Source organism: Dermacentor variabilis, chromosome 1 (genome assembly GCF_050947875.1).
Source record: "Dermacentor variabilis isolate Ectoservices chromosome 1, ASM5094787v1, whole genome shotgun sequence".
Lineage (NCBI taxonomy): Eukaryota > Metazoa > Arthropoda > Arachnida > Ixodida > Ixodidae > Dermacentor > Dermacentor variabilis.
Window position 1 is genome coordinate 151,863,668 of NC_134568.1, and position 15,443 is coordinate 151,879,110.

At 43.7% G+C, this 15,443-nt stretch overlaps 1 protein-coding gene across 12 annotated transcripts in view; it reads right to left on the bottom strand.

The window, feature by feature from the left end:
* The window catches only part of LOC142586544 (uncharacterized), a 135,316-nt gene that overhangs the window by 78,630 nt on the left and 41,243 nt on the right, over positions 1–15,443 (bottom strand). For all 12 annotated transcript variants that reach the window (XM_075697667.1, XM_075697665.1, XM_075697664.1 and 9 more), the window contains one exon: positions 11,196–11,267. In XM_075697667.1, coding sequence (XP_075553782.1) covers positions 11,196–11,267 — 72 coding nt within the window. The remainder of the gene's footprint in view (positions 1–11,195; positions 11,268–15,443) is intronic.

Sequence of the window (15,443 nt, forward strand, 5' to 3'; positions counted from 1 at the left end):
AGTCTGAAGCTTCCTAGTTAAAGGATATGCTTTGAACAGACTGGAACACTTGTGCCCTAAAGTAGTAAAATAATGTATTAACTAATTTGATCATTATTAGCTAATCAAAGGCGAACACACTTTACAGCACTGTCTCCAAGAAAATCAAATGCTCCTGGCTGAAACAACTGTACAAATGCTTCTTAACCTGTGTACAATCAGTGATAGAATACACAAATACCCTTTTAGACCAGTCAGTTTAAGCTATGGTGCGCACGCTTGAAAAACGCAAGTCGTAACTAGGAACTTTCTTATTAGACAGCAAAAGGTATTTGGTACAGGTTCTTTACAAGCAAACTTACATTAAGAATAGAATTCCACAAGTAGAAACTTTCTGTGGCTATGCAACAAAAGTCGCAGAACTAAAGGCCACGTATGACAGCCATTGCTGGATACAATCTGAGATTTGATTTGGAAATCTTTTAGTAAAGAGATTTACCATTTTTATTATTTAGTCCATTTATGCAAAAATTACAAGCCAACAGTGTCACATGGTGGCAATACATATTATGTCTTGTCTGCAGTTTAAAAGGTGGTTCCACATCTACTGCCATGGTCACGAGTGGCACCAGCTAACAATAGCAGGTCTAGGTTGTAACTACATGCACATAAATACACCAAAAAAAGTGGACAGAGGGACAGCCACCACCATAGCTCAATTAGTATAGCACCACACACATCATGCTGAAGTTGTGCATTTGGCTCCTAATTAGCAGCAGATTGGTCATTCTACTTTCATTTACTTTTTCCTTTACTGGGAACAGAACTGTTATCATAAATTTAAGCCTCATCTGTATTTATAAAAAAACTGTTAAACCACCATATGCTTTTCCTTGGTTCGCTAACTTCAGACAATTGGCACTATATATTGAGCCCCTCCTCTGTTTCGCTTATTCTTTTTTCTCACAGCTCGGAAGAAGACCTGTGGTTTCTTCATTTTCCTGCGTCCCGAACATTTTTCGACATCAGAGGTTGTGCAAAGGGAACAACGTCATCCTCCGGGAGGGGGGATAGGAATCCCAACCAAGCGTTTGACCCTGGTTGTCCACCACTGGCTGCACTGAAGACAAGGAACCACACTGGCCCTTCCCCTATCGCCGTTGACTCTTCCGACAGCTCAACGGTTGAAGAAATGGAATCGGACAATGATTTCATACTTGCCGCGGGTCGTTGCTTGAAGAGAAAACTCAGGAGGAGATCAACAGACAGTGAATCATTGCCCAGGCAGAACACTGGTAAGCAATCATTCACTGTTGCTTACATCCCTACCACAGCAACCGACGATCTTAACACCTTGAACAGGCAAAGCTTAATAGAGTATTTTGAACGAATTGCTCCAGGCTGAGTCAGCGAGATCAGAAGTAACGCACGGAGGAAAATTCTCTCGATTGACGTGAACAAGTCAATTCTGGATATGCTGAAAGCTGCCACGCTACTGGGAAACATCCCAGTGCGCTCTTTATTTGTGCATGGAAAAGGAACCTCAACTGGCGTTATCTCTGATGTGGACAAAGAAATCGCAGACACCAACTTCGAGAGGCTTTTGAATTCTACCGCACAAATAGCACAGATTCATCACTTCAGTCAATCCCTGCATGTTAAATTAGTCTGACTCTGAAACATTACCTGCCTACGTAAAAGTTGCATACATAAGACACCATGCACGCCCCTACGTGCCAAAACTGGTGTACGTTTTGTACTGGTGTACTGGTGCAAGTGTTTCAAAATAGGACACGTAAGTGCGGCTTGCAAGGGCGACGTAACATGCCAACGGTGTTGAGGGGCCCATCAAAATGATAGCTGCGATGCTACTGACCTAAAATGTACAAATTGCGCCAGTCCACATGAAGTGACATCAAAAGACTGCCAGAAAATCAAGGACGAAATGTCAGTGCTTCGAAAGATAGTGCGGGACAACTCCACTCACAGACAGACTGCTACATCGATACGCCGCCGCAGGCGCCGATCGCGACACCGATGACAGCAAGACAAGAGTATTTCCACGAACAGATGGATCACCGGCCGCATGCCGAACTCCTCGCTTGCCAAGTTTGCTTCTGCGATCAAGGTGCAAGCCCGATATACCTTCTTCGGCAGCAGTATGTGGAACACATGCGCAGCATAAAACGACGCTCCTGCCGACCAACTCTGACATTGAATGGCCGTCACTCCCATCCAAACAGTCAGGCATGAATGCGTCGGGTGATGTGTCTGCAAAGGTGGTTGAGAATGATAAGAAAGAAAATGAAAATGTACGAAGTATGCTGAAACACCTCATAAATACGATGCACTCCCTACTCTGCAGACTACAGACACCGGTTGCTAAGACCGCGCTACGTGTTCAAGATGCTTTGGAACCGCTCCTCGCGGCTCTACAATAAGGCATCATGGCACTATCTTTTGAAAACCACTTATGAAAATCCGCAATAATGCAGTGGAATGCCAGAGGCCTACGAGGCCGCCTTGCAGACTTTCGGCAATGGATGTCCAAGTACCAGTTTTCCGTGGCTGTAATATGTGAACTAAACATGGCGTCTTTACTACGCATATCTGGATATGTGCCACTTGGTCAAGGAATGACCACAATTTAAGCCAAGTGCTCATTTTTGTTCGTTGCAATTTAACGTGCCTTTGTAAGGACATTCTTCTGAGTACATTTGCACAATGCTGAAGTGCAAACGGCACATATTCTCAGCAATTGGAGGATATATACCCCCAATGTCGAGCATAGACTGTTCCATGTTTGCTGTCCATACTGCAAACTTGTCTAGGTCCCCACATAGTCATCGGCGACTTTAATGTCCACCAAACCATGTGGGGCTCTGCTTCAACGAACGCCCGCAGTAGAGACTTGGCTGAGTTCATGCTTAGTCAAGGCTTGATGGTGATCAATGATGGCTCCCCAACATGCCTTCAAGGCTTTTACTAAAGCAGTTGTCTTGACAGTGCGTTTGTTTCAAAGAGCCTGCTGTTTGCTACACGATGGTGTACTGATCTCAACACCCATGGAAGTGACCATCTGTGAACACCACCTGTCAAGCCATTCAATCACCATCCAATATTGAAGATGTCATCGCGTCAACATTACATGACACAACAAATAAGCTCAGCCCACCTGCACCTAAATCACCTATTAATGGCCAATACAAGCAACTTCACGCGATATGGCGTCGAGCAGAACGGAAATACAGAAGGACAAAATCCCCATTAGACATCGCTGCATCTCGCCGGGCTCAGCATCATGTCCTGCACCACCTTGACAAGCTCGACAAACAATGCTGGAGATCATTCTGTGGCTCTCTGGATCCGACAAAACCTCTCTCTAGAATTTGGAAAGTAGTGTGAAGCCTTCGATCGCCTCCACAACAACTGCACCTACACCGCCACCCGTTCAGCGCTGTAGCCATACGGCAAGGCCGGCGTGAAGATGAGGTTGCCGATGACTTCTGCAAATTACTTGTGAGTGCCTCTAACGGTATACCAACGCAATCATGATTGACTTTTCCACCATCTAGTGATCACCGTCTGGATGCGCCTTTTACTATGCATAAGCTCGACGCTGCATTATCTACTTCCCGCCGGTCATCTTGTCCAGGACCAGATGTATTTACATACTCCACGATTTGTAATCTTGGAGTAGAAGCTCGAGAAATTCTCCTGACGCTCTACAACTCTACGTGGGACACAGCAACCGTGCCTGGCCACTGGAAGTGCAGTCGTCTTGTGGCTTTGCTAAAACCTGGGAAATGCCCACATGATCTTTCACATTACTGCCCAAGAGAAATGCATTGGCAAGCTGTGTCGGTAAAGTGATGGAGAGGATGGTACTGAGCAGACTGGAATGGCTACTCGAGAAAAGTGGTGGATTTCCTGATTTTATCAATGGATTCTGAAGAGGCCGATCGTCTAACGGTGTGATCAACCTAGTATCTTCTGTTCCACAGGAAAAGAGGCTCCGTCGTCTGGTATGTGCAATATTTCTGGATATTAAAGGTGCCTACGACAACATCTTCCACCATTCGATTCTTCAGGTGCTTCAGGATATTGAAGTTGGTGGCCGGATGTATGCATGGCTGTACCTCAGTGGCCGCACCATTTTCATGTCCACTTCGAATGGCAAGACTGATAAACATGATGTTCCCAGGGGTGTTCTGCAGGGTGGCGTCCTTAGCCCAATATTGTTCAATGTCGCACTGGTAGGCCTTGTAGACGAGCTACCTGAAACAACGCATATCAGCATGTGCGCGGATATCTGTATCTGATCATCTGGGGTCACATGTCCACAAATGCGTGCAAGGCTTCAATATGCGGCTACCGTCACGGCGAAGTACTTGTGCCATAGAGGCCTGCAACTCTCAGTAACTAAGTGTGCAGTGTTGGCATTCACGCGCAAATCAATGTCACAATATCCAATCGTTCTCGATGGCGCTCCCTTTAGTCACTCACCACAGATTTCTTGGTGTGATAATAGACTGCAATCTTTCTTGGACCAAACGTGTTAGGGCTAAACTGACCAACTTCATACACGTTCTTTGTGTAATATCTGGACTGAAATGGGGCCCCTCTGAACGAATTTTGCTCCAAGTGTGCCCAACACTTTTTGTGGGCTACATATGCTACAGCATGCCTGTGCTATCTAACAAGGGACCATCTTATATGCGCACGCTGGAGAGCCTTCAGGCACAAGCACTGCGGATATGCCTTGGCTTGCCACGCTGCACATCAACTAAGGGCACAATAGTGGAAGCACGGGCTTGTCCAATCGACACATACAGGTCTTGTGAACCTGTGCGAACCTATCTTCCCCTGCTGACCAGACACTCACACCATCCTCTGTCAACCCTCCCAAGAACCAACCTTGACTGTGCTATTTCTAAAGCAGTTGCATGTCACACAAGCATTATACCTGCAAAGTTCCAGGTCACCAACACCCCCGAGGCACTTCCATGGACATTGCCGAGACCACTAGTAAGGCTTCAGATACCCGGAATTATGAAGAAATCCCACGTTTCTTCCGTTGGCTTGAAACAGCTCACCCTGTCCCATGTATTTACATTATATAGTGGGACTGTACAAGTATATACCGATGGTTTGGTCACACCATCTGCCACAACGGCAGCATTTGTCATCCCACAACTTGAAATTACTCGGCGATTTCAATTAGACCACAAATTGACATGTACGGCTGTGGAACTTGTGGGAATACGGGAGGCTGTCCGTTTTATGAGAACGCAGACACCTTATAAATGGACGGTGTTCTGCGATGCCGAATCAGCGCTATAGGCACTAAAATGCTTTTTAAAGAAAGGACCATATTACCTGCTTGTGCCAGAAATCGCCGAACTTCATCGCAGTGCTGAGTTAGGTGGCCACATGATCACTTTTCAATGGGTGCCTAGTCATTGTGGTGTGATTTGCAATGAACTCGCTGATAGCGAGGCAAGATCAGCCTTTGCTTCCTCTGATGAAGTATGGATTGCCTACTTGCGACCTGACACCAACTCTATAATCAAGGCACTCATGCAGGACCTTACAAAGGCATACAGAGCCCACGATGAAAACATACACAGACGCCAGGGGCGTAGCCAGGGGGGGAGGCTTATGGGGCTTCAGCCCCCCCGAAATTTTTTCGTGCTGTCCATGCACCGTTGACCAAAGCAACCCCGGCTTCGGAAATCATGCTGGATTTTGTCTAGAATGTCTTTTTCATGCTCGAAAAAACATTTCACCGCGAGCATTGCGAACTCGGAAGTGATTTCACGACAGCGTCCATGCACCGGCAGTTACATAACGCAAGCAGCCCCATCCGAGCACAAAGTTTCAAGGGCGTCTTGATGGTGAACAGGCTCGCCGTGGCATCTCGCGGAGGCTGCGGAATCTAAGGAGCGCATGGATGTCAATTTCGAAACCTTATTGGTATAAAGTTCTTATAAACTTTTGATGTAAAATGTGCATTGGCATTTCCAAAGTTGTGCTTCCGATTTTCAATTGCGGAACTTTGTTGGTTTAACGCTGTTATAAACATTTGACGCCAAAGGTGTATTGAATTTTCTAATGCCGTACATCGGAACATTCAACAAGGCAACCAAATCAACACACTATCCGACAAGTTGACAAAACACGCAGCGAGGTGCGATAAGACGAAGTGTTGTGATTTATTTGTGCCAGCCATCTCACACAAAAAAATATCAACATTTTTTTTTTCACCTACTCCAAAGCATTCATGTCAAGACACTAAAGCCAGCAAAGGTAGCTACGTTCTTATTTATTTTTTCAACTTTGACTTTTATTCACGAGGACACATTGAGCCTCTTCAATTTTTTTGTTCTCGCTACCCTACCCGCGGGCTGCCAGAGCCAGCCAGAGTGCATGCGTTTCTCTCGCGTTGCCCCAACCACCGCGCGGTGCGTTCGGTTTTCTCTGGTCGAGTGGATTTTTGCCTGGAAGAGTTTTAGTCTCTTTCTTGCTAGCAGACTAGAAAAAGGAACAATGGCCGCTCGCCGCCATCACTGTGGGGACTCGACGGATTGCACCGCGTTCGCTTGAGAGCAGCATCTCCGGAAAGTCTTGTCTAGCCGGTGTAGGATACCAAGCAGTATGCATATGGTTCTCGGTGGACCAAACGTCTCACGTTTTCGTCAATATTCCTTCGGTAGCCACATTAGGGGCCCAAAGTAGGCATTTGATTGTGGAGATACTTTCCTTTGCGTTTTTTTTCATTTCGATGCCCCCGACCCACAAAAGGAAGAAAAAGACATTGTTGTGGCACAGCGAATTGTCGCATGATGAAAGTTCAATTTTGTTACTTCTTCTTTAGCGAAAAGGAAAGCAATGGGCCATGGGACGCTTCCCTTGCCAGATGCTCTTATTATATTATTGCGATAGCAATTATACGGACACTACCGATGCATTACTGCCGTCGCCTCATGTTTCATATAAAGTCTTAGGGCGATAACATCGGGACCGCACGCCGCGTACTGCATGTGCAAGTTAAAGCGTAGAGGGGGGAGAGGACACTGGCATGGGTGGGCCGACGATGGTGGCTCAGTCTTGTGTGCGCAAAGGAGAAAAGCGGGAAGGAAGCGCGCCGCCTTCCGTTGCGCGCGATACATCGGGGGGAGTGGATGGAATGGGGGCGAGATCTAGGATTCCGTGAATCTGTGATTGTGCAACATGTTTATTTGTCTTATTTGATGCATTATATACAGGGACTTTTTCTTAGATACGTAGATTAATTGGAGACTTATACGTATATTTAAATATCTTGTTGGGAGGTTTTGTGTATAAGTGCAGTGAACTTTGTTTCCAGTGACACTTTTCTGCCCTTTAACAAGCTCTATCTTCGCATTTGTAATGTACGAGGGCGATCAAATGAAAGTGAGCCAAACCACCCCACGTAATAATGGTTCGGTTCATTATCTGCGAAGCATGCGCATATCACACAGGCATCTCTCATTTACAAAATTGACATGCAGGGGTGAGGATAAACGTTCTTTAATGCTCTCATACACTGGGTTGAACATGGTTGCGTGACGTAATGGACGCTCCAGAAGTTGAGCAGCGGGGTGCCGTGAGGTTTTTGACTGCTGAAGGTGCTTCCTAAAAAGAAATTAGTCGCCGTATGGCTGCCGTGTACCTTGAACATTGCATTTCATTGGCCACTGTGAAGAGTTGGAGCAAACGGTTCAAAGAAGGACGTGAAAGTTGTAAAGACGATCCAAGACCGGGCCAAAGCCACCGTGCAATCAACCACAACAAAATTGCAAAGGTTCATGAGCTGATGAGACAAGAACGGAGGATAAGCATAGATGAACCGGCCAAGCATGTGAACATTAGTCACGGTTCCGGTCACGCCATAATTCATGAACATCTCGGTTATCGGCTCTTGTGCGTGCAATGGATGGTCAAGATTTTGAAGCACCGCCAAAAGACGGGGAAGTTCGGAGCTACCTTGACTCATCTGATCCGGTATTACAATGAGGGAGACGACTTGTCTGCACTTGTGATCGGGGATGAACCATGGTGGCACTACTACGAGCCTGAAACACGACGCCAAAGCTTAGTGGAAACATTCGAATTCACCACCCCCAAGAAAGCAAAGGCCGTCAGTTCCGCAGGAAAGGTGTCGTTGACTTTTTTTTTTCGAACGTCAGCGGCCATTACTGATAGAATTTGCTAAATCTTGAGAGACTATCAATTCTTTCCAATATTGTGAAATGCGGGATAGGCTACGTGTCTCAATCAAGAACAAACGACTTGGAAAATTGACGAATGGGGTCAACTTGTTCTACGACAATGCCTGTCCCCACGTCGCTGATGTGGTTAATATAAAACTGGCGAAGTTCAAGTGGGAAACGCTGCAATATCCACTGTACAGCTCAGATCTGTCGCCTTACGACTTCCACATTTTGGGGCAACTGAAAAAAACAGCTCAAGGCAACCAGATTCTTGTCGGACGATGACGTGAAAGAGCCAGTTGCAGACTTTTTGGAACAGCAACCCAAGGAGTTTTATGAGACGGGAATTACGCGACTCGTTAGTCAATGGGACAAATGTCTGATTGCTCATGGAGACTACTTTTAAATAAAGTACTTGATTTGTCATATATTCGCATTGAATCACTTTCATTTGACTCGCCCTCGCATATATTGCAGAACTGCTTTTTATATGTGCTCTCTGTTGCTACTATAATTTCAGTGCAATTACTCACGATACAGGACAGGTGACAGCTGCTTCTGCGTAATGCATTGGAGCAAATGACAGCGTTATTGAGATTTTTCACTGGCCGTTCCATGTATGCAAGAATGTAAACAACGTTCTTGAATGACAGTTTCATTAACATATTTATCCTCAACTTGTTCATTTATTGGCCATTACATTTTTCATATTAGCGGCATGCAATGCTTTGCTGGTTTCAAACTGATATCGTTCTAAAGTTCGTGTGATATTTTCTTTACTCATTGAATAGACAAAAACATGGAAGCATTGATATCGGTTACTTTGGGCACAATTTTTGGCACATAGGAGTATATTCTTTTATAAAAAAACTAATTATTTTACTTGTTTTGAGAGTGTGCAGCGTTCAAGAATTCATTTGCAGGATCTTTGGCAGCGGCAATGCAGTTATTATTCATGCATCTGATCCCTCGAGATATTGCTTAAGAGGAAGCTTTAGCTCGGGCCCAACTTCAATTTGATCTTTTCAGATACATGTAAAACGCAGAAACGCTTTTCTGAGATAACCCCTGGACCGATTTTAATGAAATTTGTTGCATTTGAGAGAGAAAGTTAAATTCAAGTGACTGCTGGAAGCAAAATTTCGATTTAGGGCTTGAATTTTGTTAAAGAGATTTTCGAATATTCGACAGTTTGAAAAAAAATATAAGCACGAAGTTTACAAATTCATTGCTCTGCATGAATAACAGATATCGATGTTCTGTAAATGGCATCCATTAGATCATTCGAAGCGGACAAATTCGATGTATCATTTTACATGTTATGTGAATTAGTTACATTGTTTACAAGGGTTCTGCAAAAGTCGTATTTCCATAATACTTAATTTTTTTAGACTCATGTGTAACATATCAACTTTGTCCACTGTAGATGCACTATTAGGTGCAGTTTACAGAATTGTGATATCACTTTTTATTGTTAAGTTAGAGTTTTAAACTTGACAGTTTCGTTTCCTGAAAATTTGCAATTTCTGCCAATTTTTAATAAAGAATTGACAACCTAAATAAAAATTAGGAACAAACAGTCACTAGAATGTTTTTCTTTTCAATGCAACAAACCTCGTCAGATTCGGTGCAGTAGTTGCAGAGAAAAACGAATTCTCCTTCTGCACGTATTTAGATAGGGGCGCCAGAGCTCAAGCTTTCTCATAAGGAGGAGGCCGAACTGCAATGTGAGCCCCCCCGAACGAAATTTCTGGCTACGCCACTGACAGACACCTATATATGATCGACCCAGGCGGTAAATTCTGTTTGCCCCCGAAGGTTGCGTGGAGCAAAACGTCATTGCTACACAGGATTCGGCTAGGCATTGCTTTCGCCCGTCGCCAGATGCCTGAAATGCTGGAACACATACTGTGCGATTTCCCAGCATATATGCTGGAGTGAAGGACGTCGGAAAGTTCCCTAGCCAGCATTGGCAGGAAACCACTGTCAGAGGACGCTATACTCAACCCATGGCCTGACACTGCAACTTCAATGCAGGCAACTAAAGCGCTGTTGAAGATTCTGCAGGACGCCAAGCTAGAAGAGTGGCTCTAGCAGGGCAACTGTCTCATATACGTAAGCACTCACCACTTTTCTTATCATCATCATCCATCCCAGTACTTTCACTCCCCTTCCCTCTTCCCCAGTGAAGAGTAGCAGACTAGAGCGCACTAGCTCAGGTCGACCTCTTTGTTTTTCCTATCAATAAATTCTATTCTAATACAAATTCTTCTTCTCACACATAGTGGTGATGATATCCAAGCAGGCTGACAGGGAAGGAAAGTGGACTTCAGCTCAAAATTCTGTGCAGCATATGAACTTCCCATAAATAATTCTGTGGCACAAAGAGTAACATTGTGTCGACAGCCATCTGATGAAATACCTCGTTACATGGGGTCCCTTTTTGTAGGTCATCATGACCCATTTTGGATCATGCAATGATAATCCTGTCATTTCCAGAACTTACTGCTATATATGCATACTACTATATATTCATAATGGCAAGCCTAATATACACAAGTGAGCCTGACTCATGTCAGGACAGTTCTAGAACATGCTACAAGAATTATGATGCGAGCTGAAAGACAAAATTTAGCATGGCAAACCAAAAGAAAGTGCACAAGGCAATGTCAGTATTTATGTATGGCCCAAAACTATGAGTAAAGAAAAATCCTGCACTGCCAGGCCAGATTGTATCAAGGAACACTGTCTCTTGATCCAGACTTAAACACAAGTGTCACACTTTTATGGCCTGCTGCAAACAGGCCTACATTCCACTACACATAATATAGAAACAATTGTGGCCACATTAACTGTGATTTGCAGCCATGAAGGTTGACTGCCTCTTGTTACGTTCATGATTAATATTTGTATCAATTTCCCAGTCATATAACATATCATAATTAAAGATGTCACTTCAATGTCAAAATTTTGGCTTACCCTTTCTGTCTGTACTGCAACATTGACTTTAACAGGATCCTTTTCAACACTTGTAATGTCCATGTATTTGGTCTGAAAGGCCAAATAAAATGAATGAGTGAATGCCACAATGAAAGTAAATGAAGGCAACTCACACAAGCAACAGCTTCACCATCTTTGAAAGCCGCAGCACTCAAACTGACGCAGAATTTGTTACTGTGACTCATTATTGAGTTTAGGAGCCTTTTTGGCAAAGATAATTGGTAATGGAAGTATTGATCATCATTAGATGTATGAAGAACATCGTCTACAATGCGAGATTTTTAGCACCAGGGCATTTGCGATCTGTAGGACATACTTGGAATACTCTTTTCAATGCTCATCAAAAATAAGATTTACGTTGTTTTTTTTTATGAGCACTTATCACACAAAATTTTATTGTTTTCTTATTGTTTAAAATTTGGCATCACTACACAGCACTGTATCTCCCATTTATATGCCGAGGAACTAATAACCAATACAGATACTAAGGAAGATAACTGAATGTGTTTCATTTCTGAAGCATTTTTAGGTGTAAATAACTGACAATTGTGCATTGGTACATATGCAGCTATTATTTGCAGAAATGCAAACACTATACCAAGGGCTCATCACCTCACCTTTAGGCCTGACCTAGACGTACGCACCAGCCTCGGCGTCAGCTCGCACCATATTGTGGTAAAACCAACTATTATTTCCCAACCAAAAGCTTCTGCAAACGCACTACTTCGTGCTATTAGGTTGTCACTCTCTCCGCTGCCAATATGTCTCGAGGGGGAGACGCCGAGGGGTACCCAGATCTGAACCTGCCAGATATCGGTGCGAGAAGTTGGGGGCACAATGGCCTATCCTGTCCCTTAGCTAGCATGCACTTATGATGTACGTACCCTGCATGGGAGGCAAAATGTGTAGAGTACATTTTTTAAAACTTAGTCGATTCAGTTCCCTCAAAGGTCTCTAGTCAAGGGTATTACACGAGGTATGAACAGTGGAATCTCACTAATACGATTTTCACAGTAACCGGAAAATAAAATGTATTATCCGAAAATCTTAGTATCAAAGCAAACTTAAAAAGTATGAAAATAGGTGCACTTGGTGACAAACTCAGCAACAAAGATTCGTGTGGCATAGAGTGATACTGCTCCACATAACACGTTATGAGGAGCAGCATCAATCTACGCTACACACATGGCAGCCAACGCACTTTTATTCAGCAACACTGAAATAGCTTGTCAATCTGCGCTGAATTTTCTTCTTTTCAATGTGTGTAAAAACATTTTCAAGTTTATAAAGAAGGCACATCAGAAAAAGACGTCTGCCCAGTCGATTACACAAGAGCGTACCAGCGGCCGTGACGTGCTGTCGCGCACACCAACAACAGCCTTCTTTACTGTCGTCTTTTCTGCATCCTCGCTGGTGCCACCACCACTATCACCATCATCATCATAATCATCATCATCATCCAGGCAATTCAAATAGGCAGTGTGGCAGTGGCTCTCTCCACTCTCTCCCAGTGGCAATTTCTTTGTGCTGCTCCTGCAGAATCTGCACGGCTGCAGGCGTGCAACACGTTGTTCGTGGGTCGTTGTAACCTTATTTAAGCAAGTAGACTGGTATGTAAAGCTACAAGTTTTAGAAATACCAGCAAGAACCCTCTTCTGCAGCCGTATTATTCCATTTCAGGTGAAAACTCTATTGCATTAACCGCATGGAATACATTGTTCCTATGGGATGTTGGCAGGGAAAAGAAAAAAAATGTGTTATCCTGAAAAATGCATTATGCAGAATCGTGTCAACGAGATTCCACCGTACATTCACTACTAGTGCATACATTCACAACTTATGCATTGATGATAAGATCTGGACCAGGTGAGGTCCCGATCAAGGAAATTGACCTAGGTAAACGTCTTCCTTCACAGGCTCTAGAGGCTGACTGGCGATCCTGAACTCGTTTCCTTGCCAGGCTATTGAGCATTATCTTTGTCTTCTGCATATTAATCTTCAACCCTACTATTACACTCTCCCTGTTAAGGTCCTCAATCATTTGTTGTAACTCATCTGCATTGCTGCTGAATAAGAACAATGTCATCGGCAAACCGAAGGTTGCTTAGCTATTTGCCGTTGATCCTCACTCCTAAGCCTTGCCAGTTTAATAGCTTGAATACTACTTCCAAGCATGCAGATTGGAGAGATTGTGTCTCTTTGCCTGACCACTTACTTTATTAGTCTCTTTCTACCTTGTGAAAAATCAAGGTAGCTGTGGAATTTTTGTAGATATTTTCCAAGATATTTACGTAAACCTCTGTGACTGCTGGTATCTCTACTGAATCAAATGCCTTTTTATAATCTATGAAATCCATATAGAGAGGCTGATTGTACTCTGCAGATTTCTCGATTACCTGATTGATAACATGGATGTGATCTATTGTAGAGTATCCCTTCCTGAAGCCAGCCTGTTCTCTAGGTTGACTGAAGCCAAGTGTTGTCCTTATTGGCAATTTGTCAATATTTTTTGCAATACTGGAAGCTGATGGGTCTATAATTTTTCAATTCTTTAATGTCTCCCTTTTTGCGGATTAGTATAATGTTTGCATCCATCCAGTTTTCTGGGACCCTTGCAATCGATAGACACTTCGTATAAAGAGCCGCCAGTTTTCCAAGCATTATGTCTCCTCCATCTTTGATTAAATAGACTGTTATTCCATCTTCTCCTGCCGCTCTTTCTCGTTTCATGTCTTGCAAGGGCCTTCTGACCTCATCGCTAATTATAAGAGGAGTTTCTGTATCCTGTTCATTACTGTTTCTAATGGAGGTATCCCGACTCCTCTGGGTACTGTACATGTCAGTATGAAATTCTTCCGCTTCTTTTACTATATCTTCGAGATTGCTGATGATATTACCCTGCTTATCTTTCAGTGCATACATCTTGGTTTGTCCTATGCGAAGTTTCTTTCTCACTGATTTCAGGCTGCATCCATTCTTTACGGCTTCAGTCTTTCTCAGGTTATAGTTACGAATATCACTTATTTTCGCCTTGTTGATCAGTTTTGACAGTTCCGCGAATTCTATTTTATCTCATGAGTTGGACACTTTCATTCTTTGTCGTTTATTTATTAGGTCTTTTGTTATTTCGGGGAGCTTGCCTACTGGTTGCCTTGGTGCCTTGCCTCCCACTTCAATTGCTGCCTGTGAAGCCAGCCTAGTTACAGTTTCATTCATTATCTATGTCACCTTCATCTCTCTGTTTTAAGGCTGCATATTTGTTTGCAAGTACCAGCCTGACTTTGTCTGATTTTACCCTTACTGCCTCTAGGTTGACCTGTTTCTTCTTGACCAATTTTACTCTTTCATCAAATTAAGGTGAATCCTAGCCCTCACTAACCTATGATCACTGCACTTTGCCCTACCTATCCCTTCTACATCCTGCACTATGCTGGCATCAGCAGAAAGTATGAAGTCCATTTCATTTCTTGTTTCACCATTAAGGCTTTTCCAGGTCCACTTTCTGTTGCTACACTTCCTGATCAAGGCGTTCATTATTCGAAGCTTATTCCTTTCTGCGAACTCTACCAGCATCTCTCCTCTAGCGTTCCTAGACTCGACGGCGTAGTTGCCAATTGCTTGTTCACCAGCCTGCTTTTCCCCCACTTTTGCATTGAAGTCACCCATTACTAATATATAACGAGTTTGCACTTTTCTCATTGCTAATTCAACATCTTCATAAAACAGATCTACTTCCTCATCATCGTGACTGGATGTTGGAGCATAGGCTTGTACTACTTTTAATTTATACCTCTTATTAAGTTTGATTACTACTGCTACCCTCTCATTAATGCTGTAGAATTCATCAATGTTGCCCTCTATATCCTTATGGATTAGGAATCCTACCCCGTATTGCTTCTTATCTGGCAGACCTCTAAGAAGAGGACATGGCTGTTATTCAGCAATGCATAAGCCTCACCCATTCTTCTAATCTCACTAAGGCCGATGATATCCCAAACAATGCCTGATAGTTCCTCAAAGAGTCCTGCTAATTTAGCCTCACTCAACAGAGTTCAGCAATTAAAGGTTGACAGGGTCAGTTTCCATTGGCGGCCTGTCCTGACCCAGAGATTCTTAGCACACTCTGCTGTGTTACAGGTCTGACTGCCGCCTTGGTCAGGTGCTCCGCAGCTGCTGGGGACTGAGGGCCATGGGTTTATTGAAGGAATTATTTGGGAGGTAGTGGCC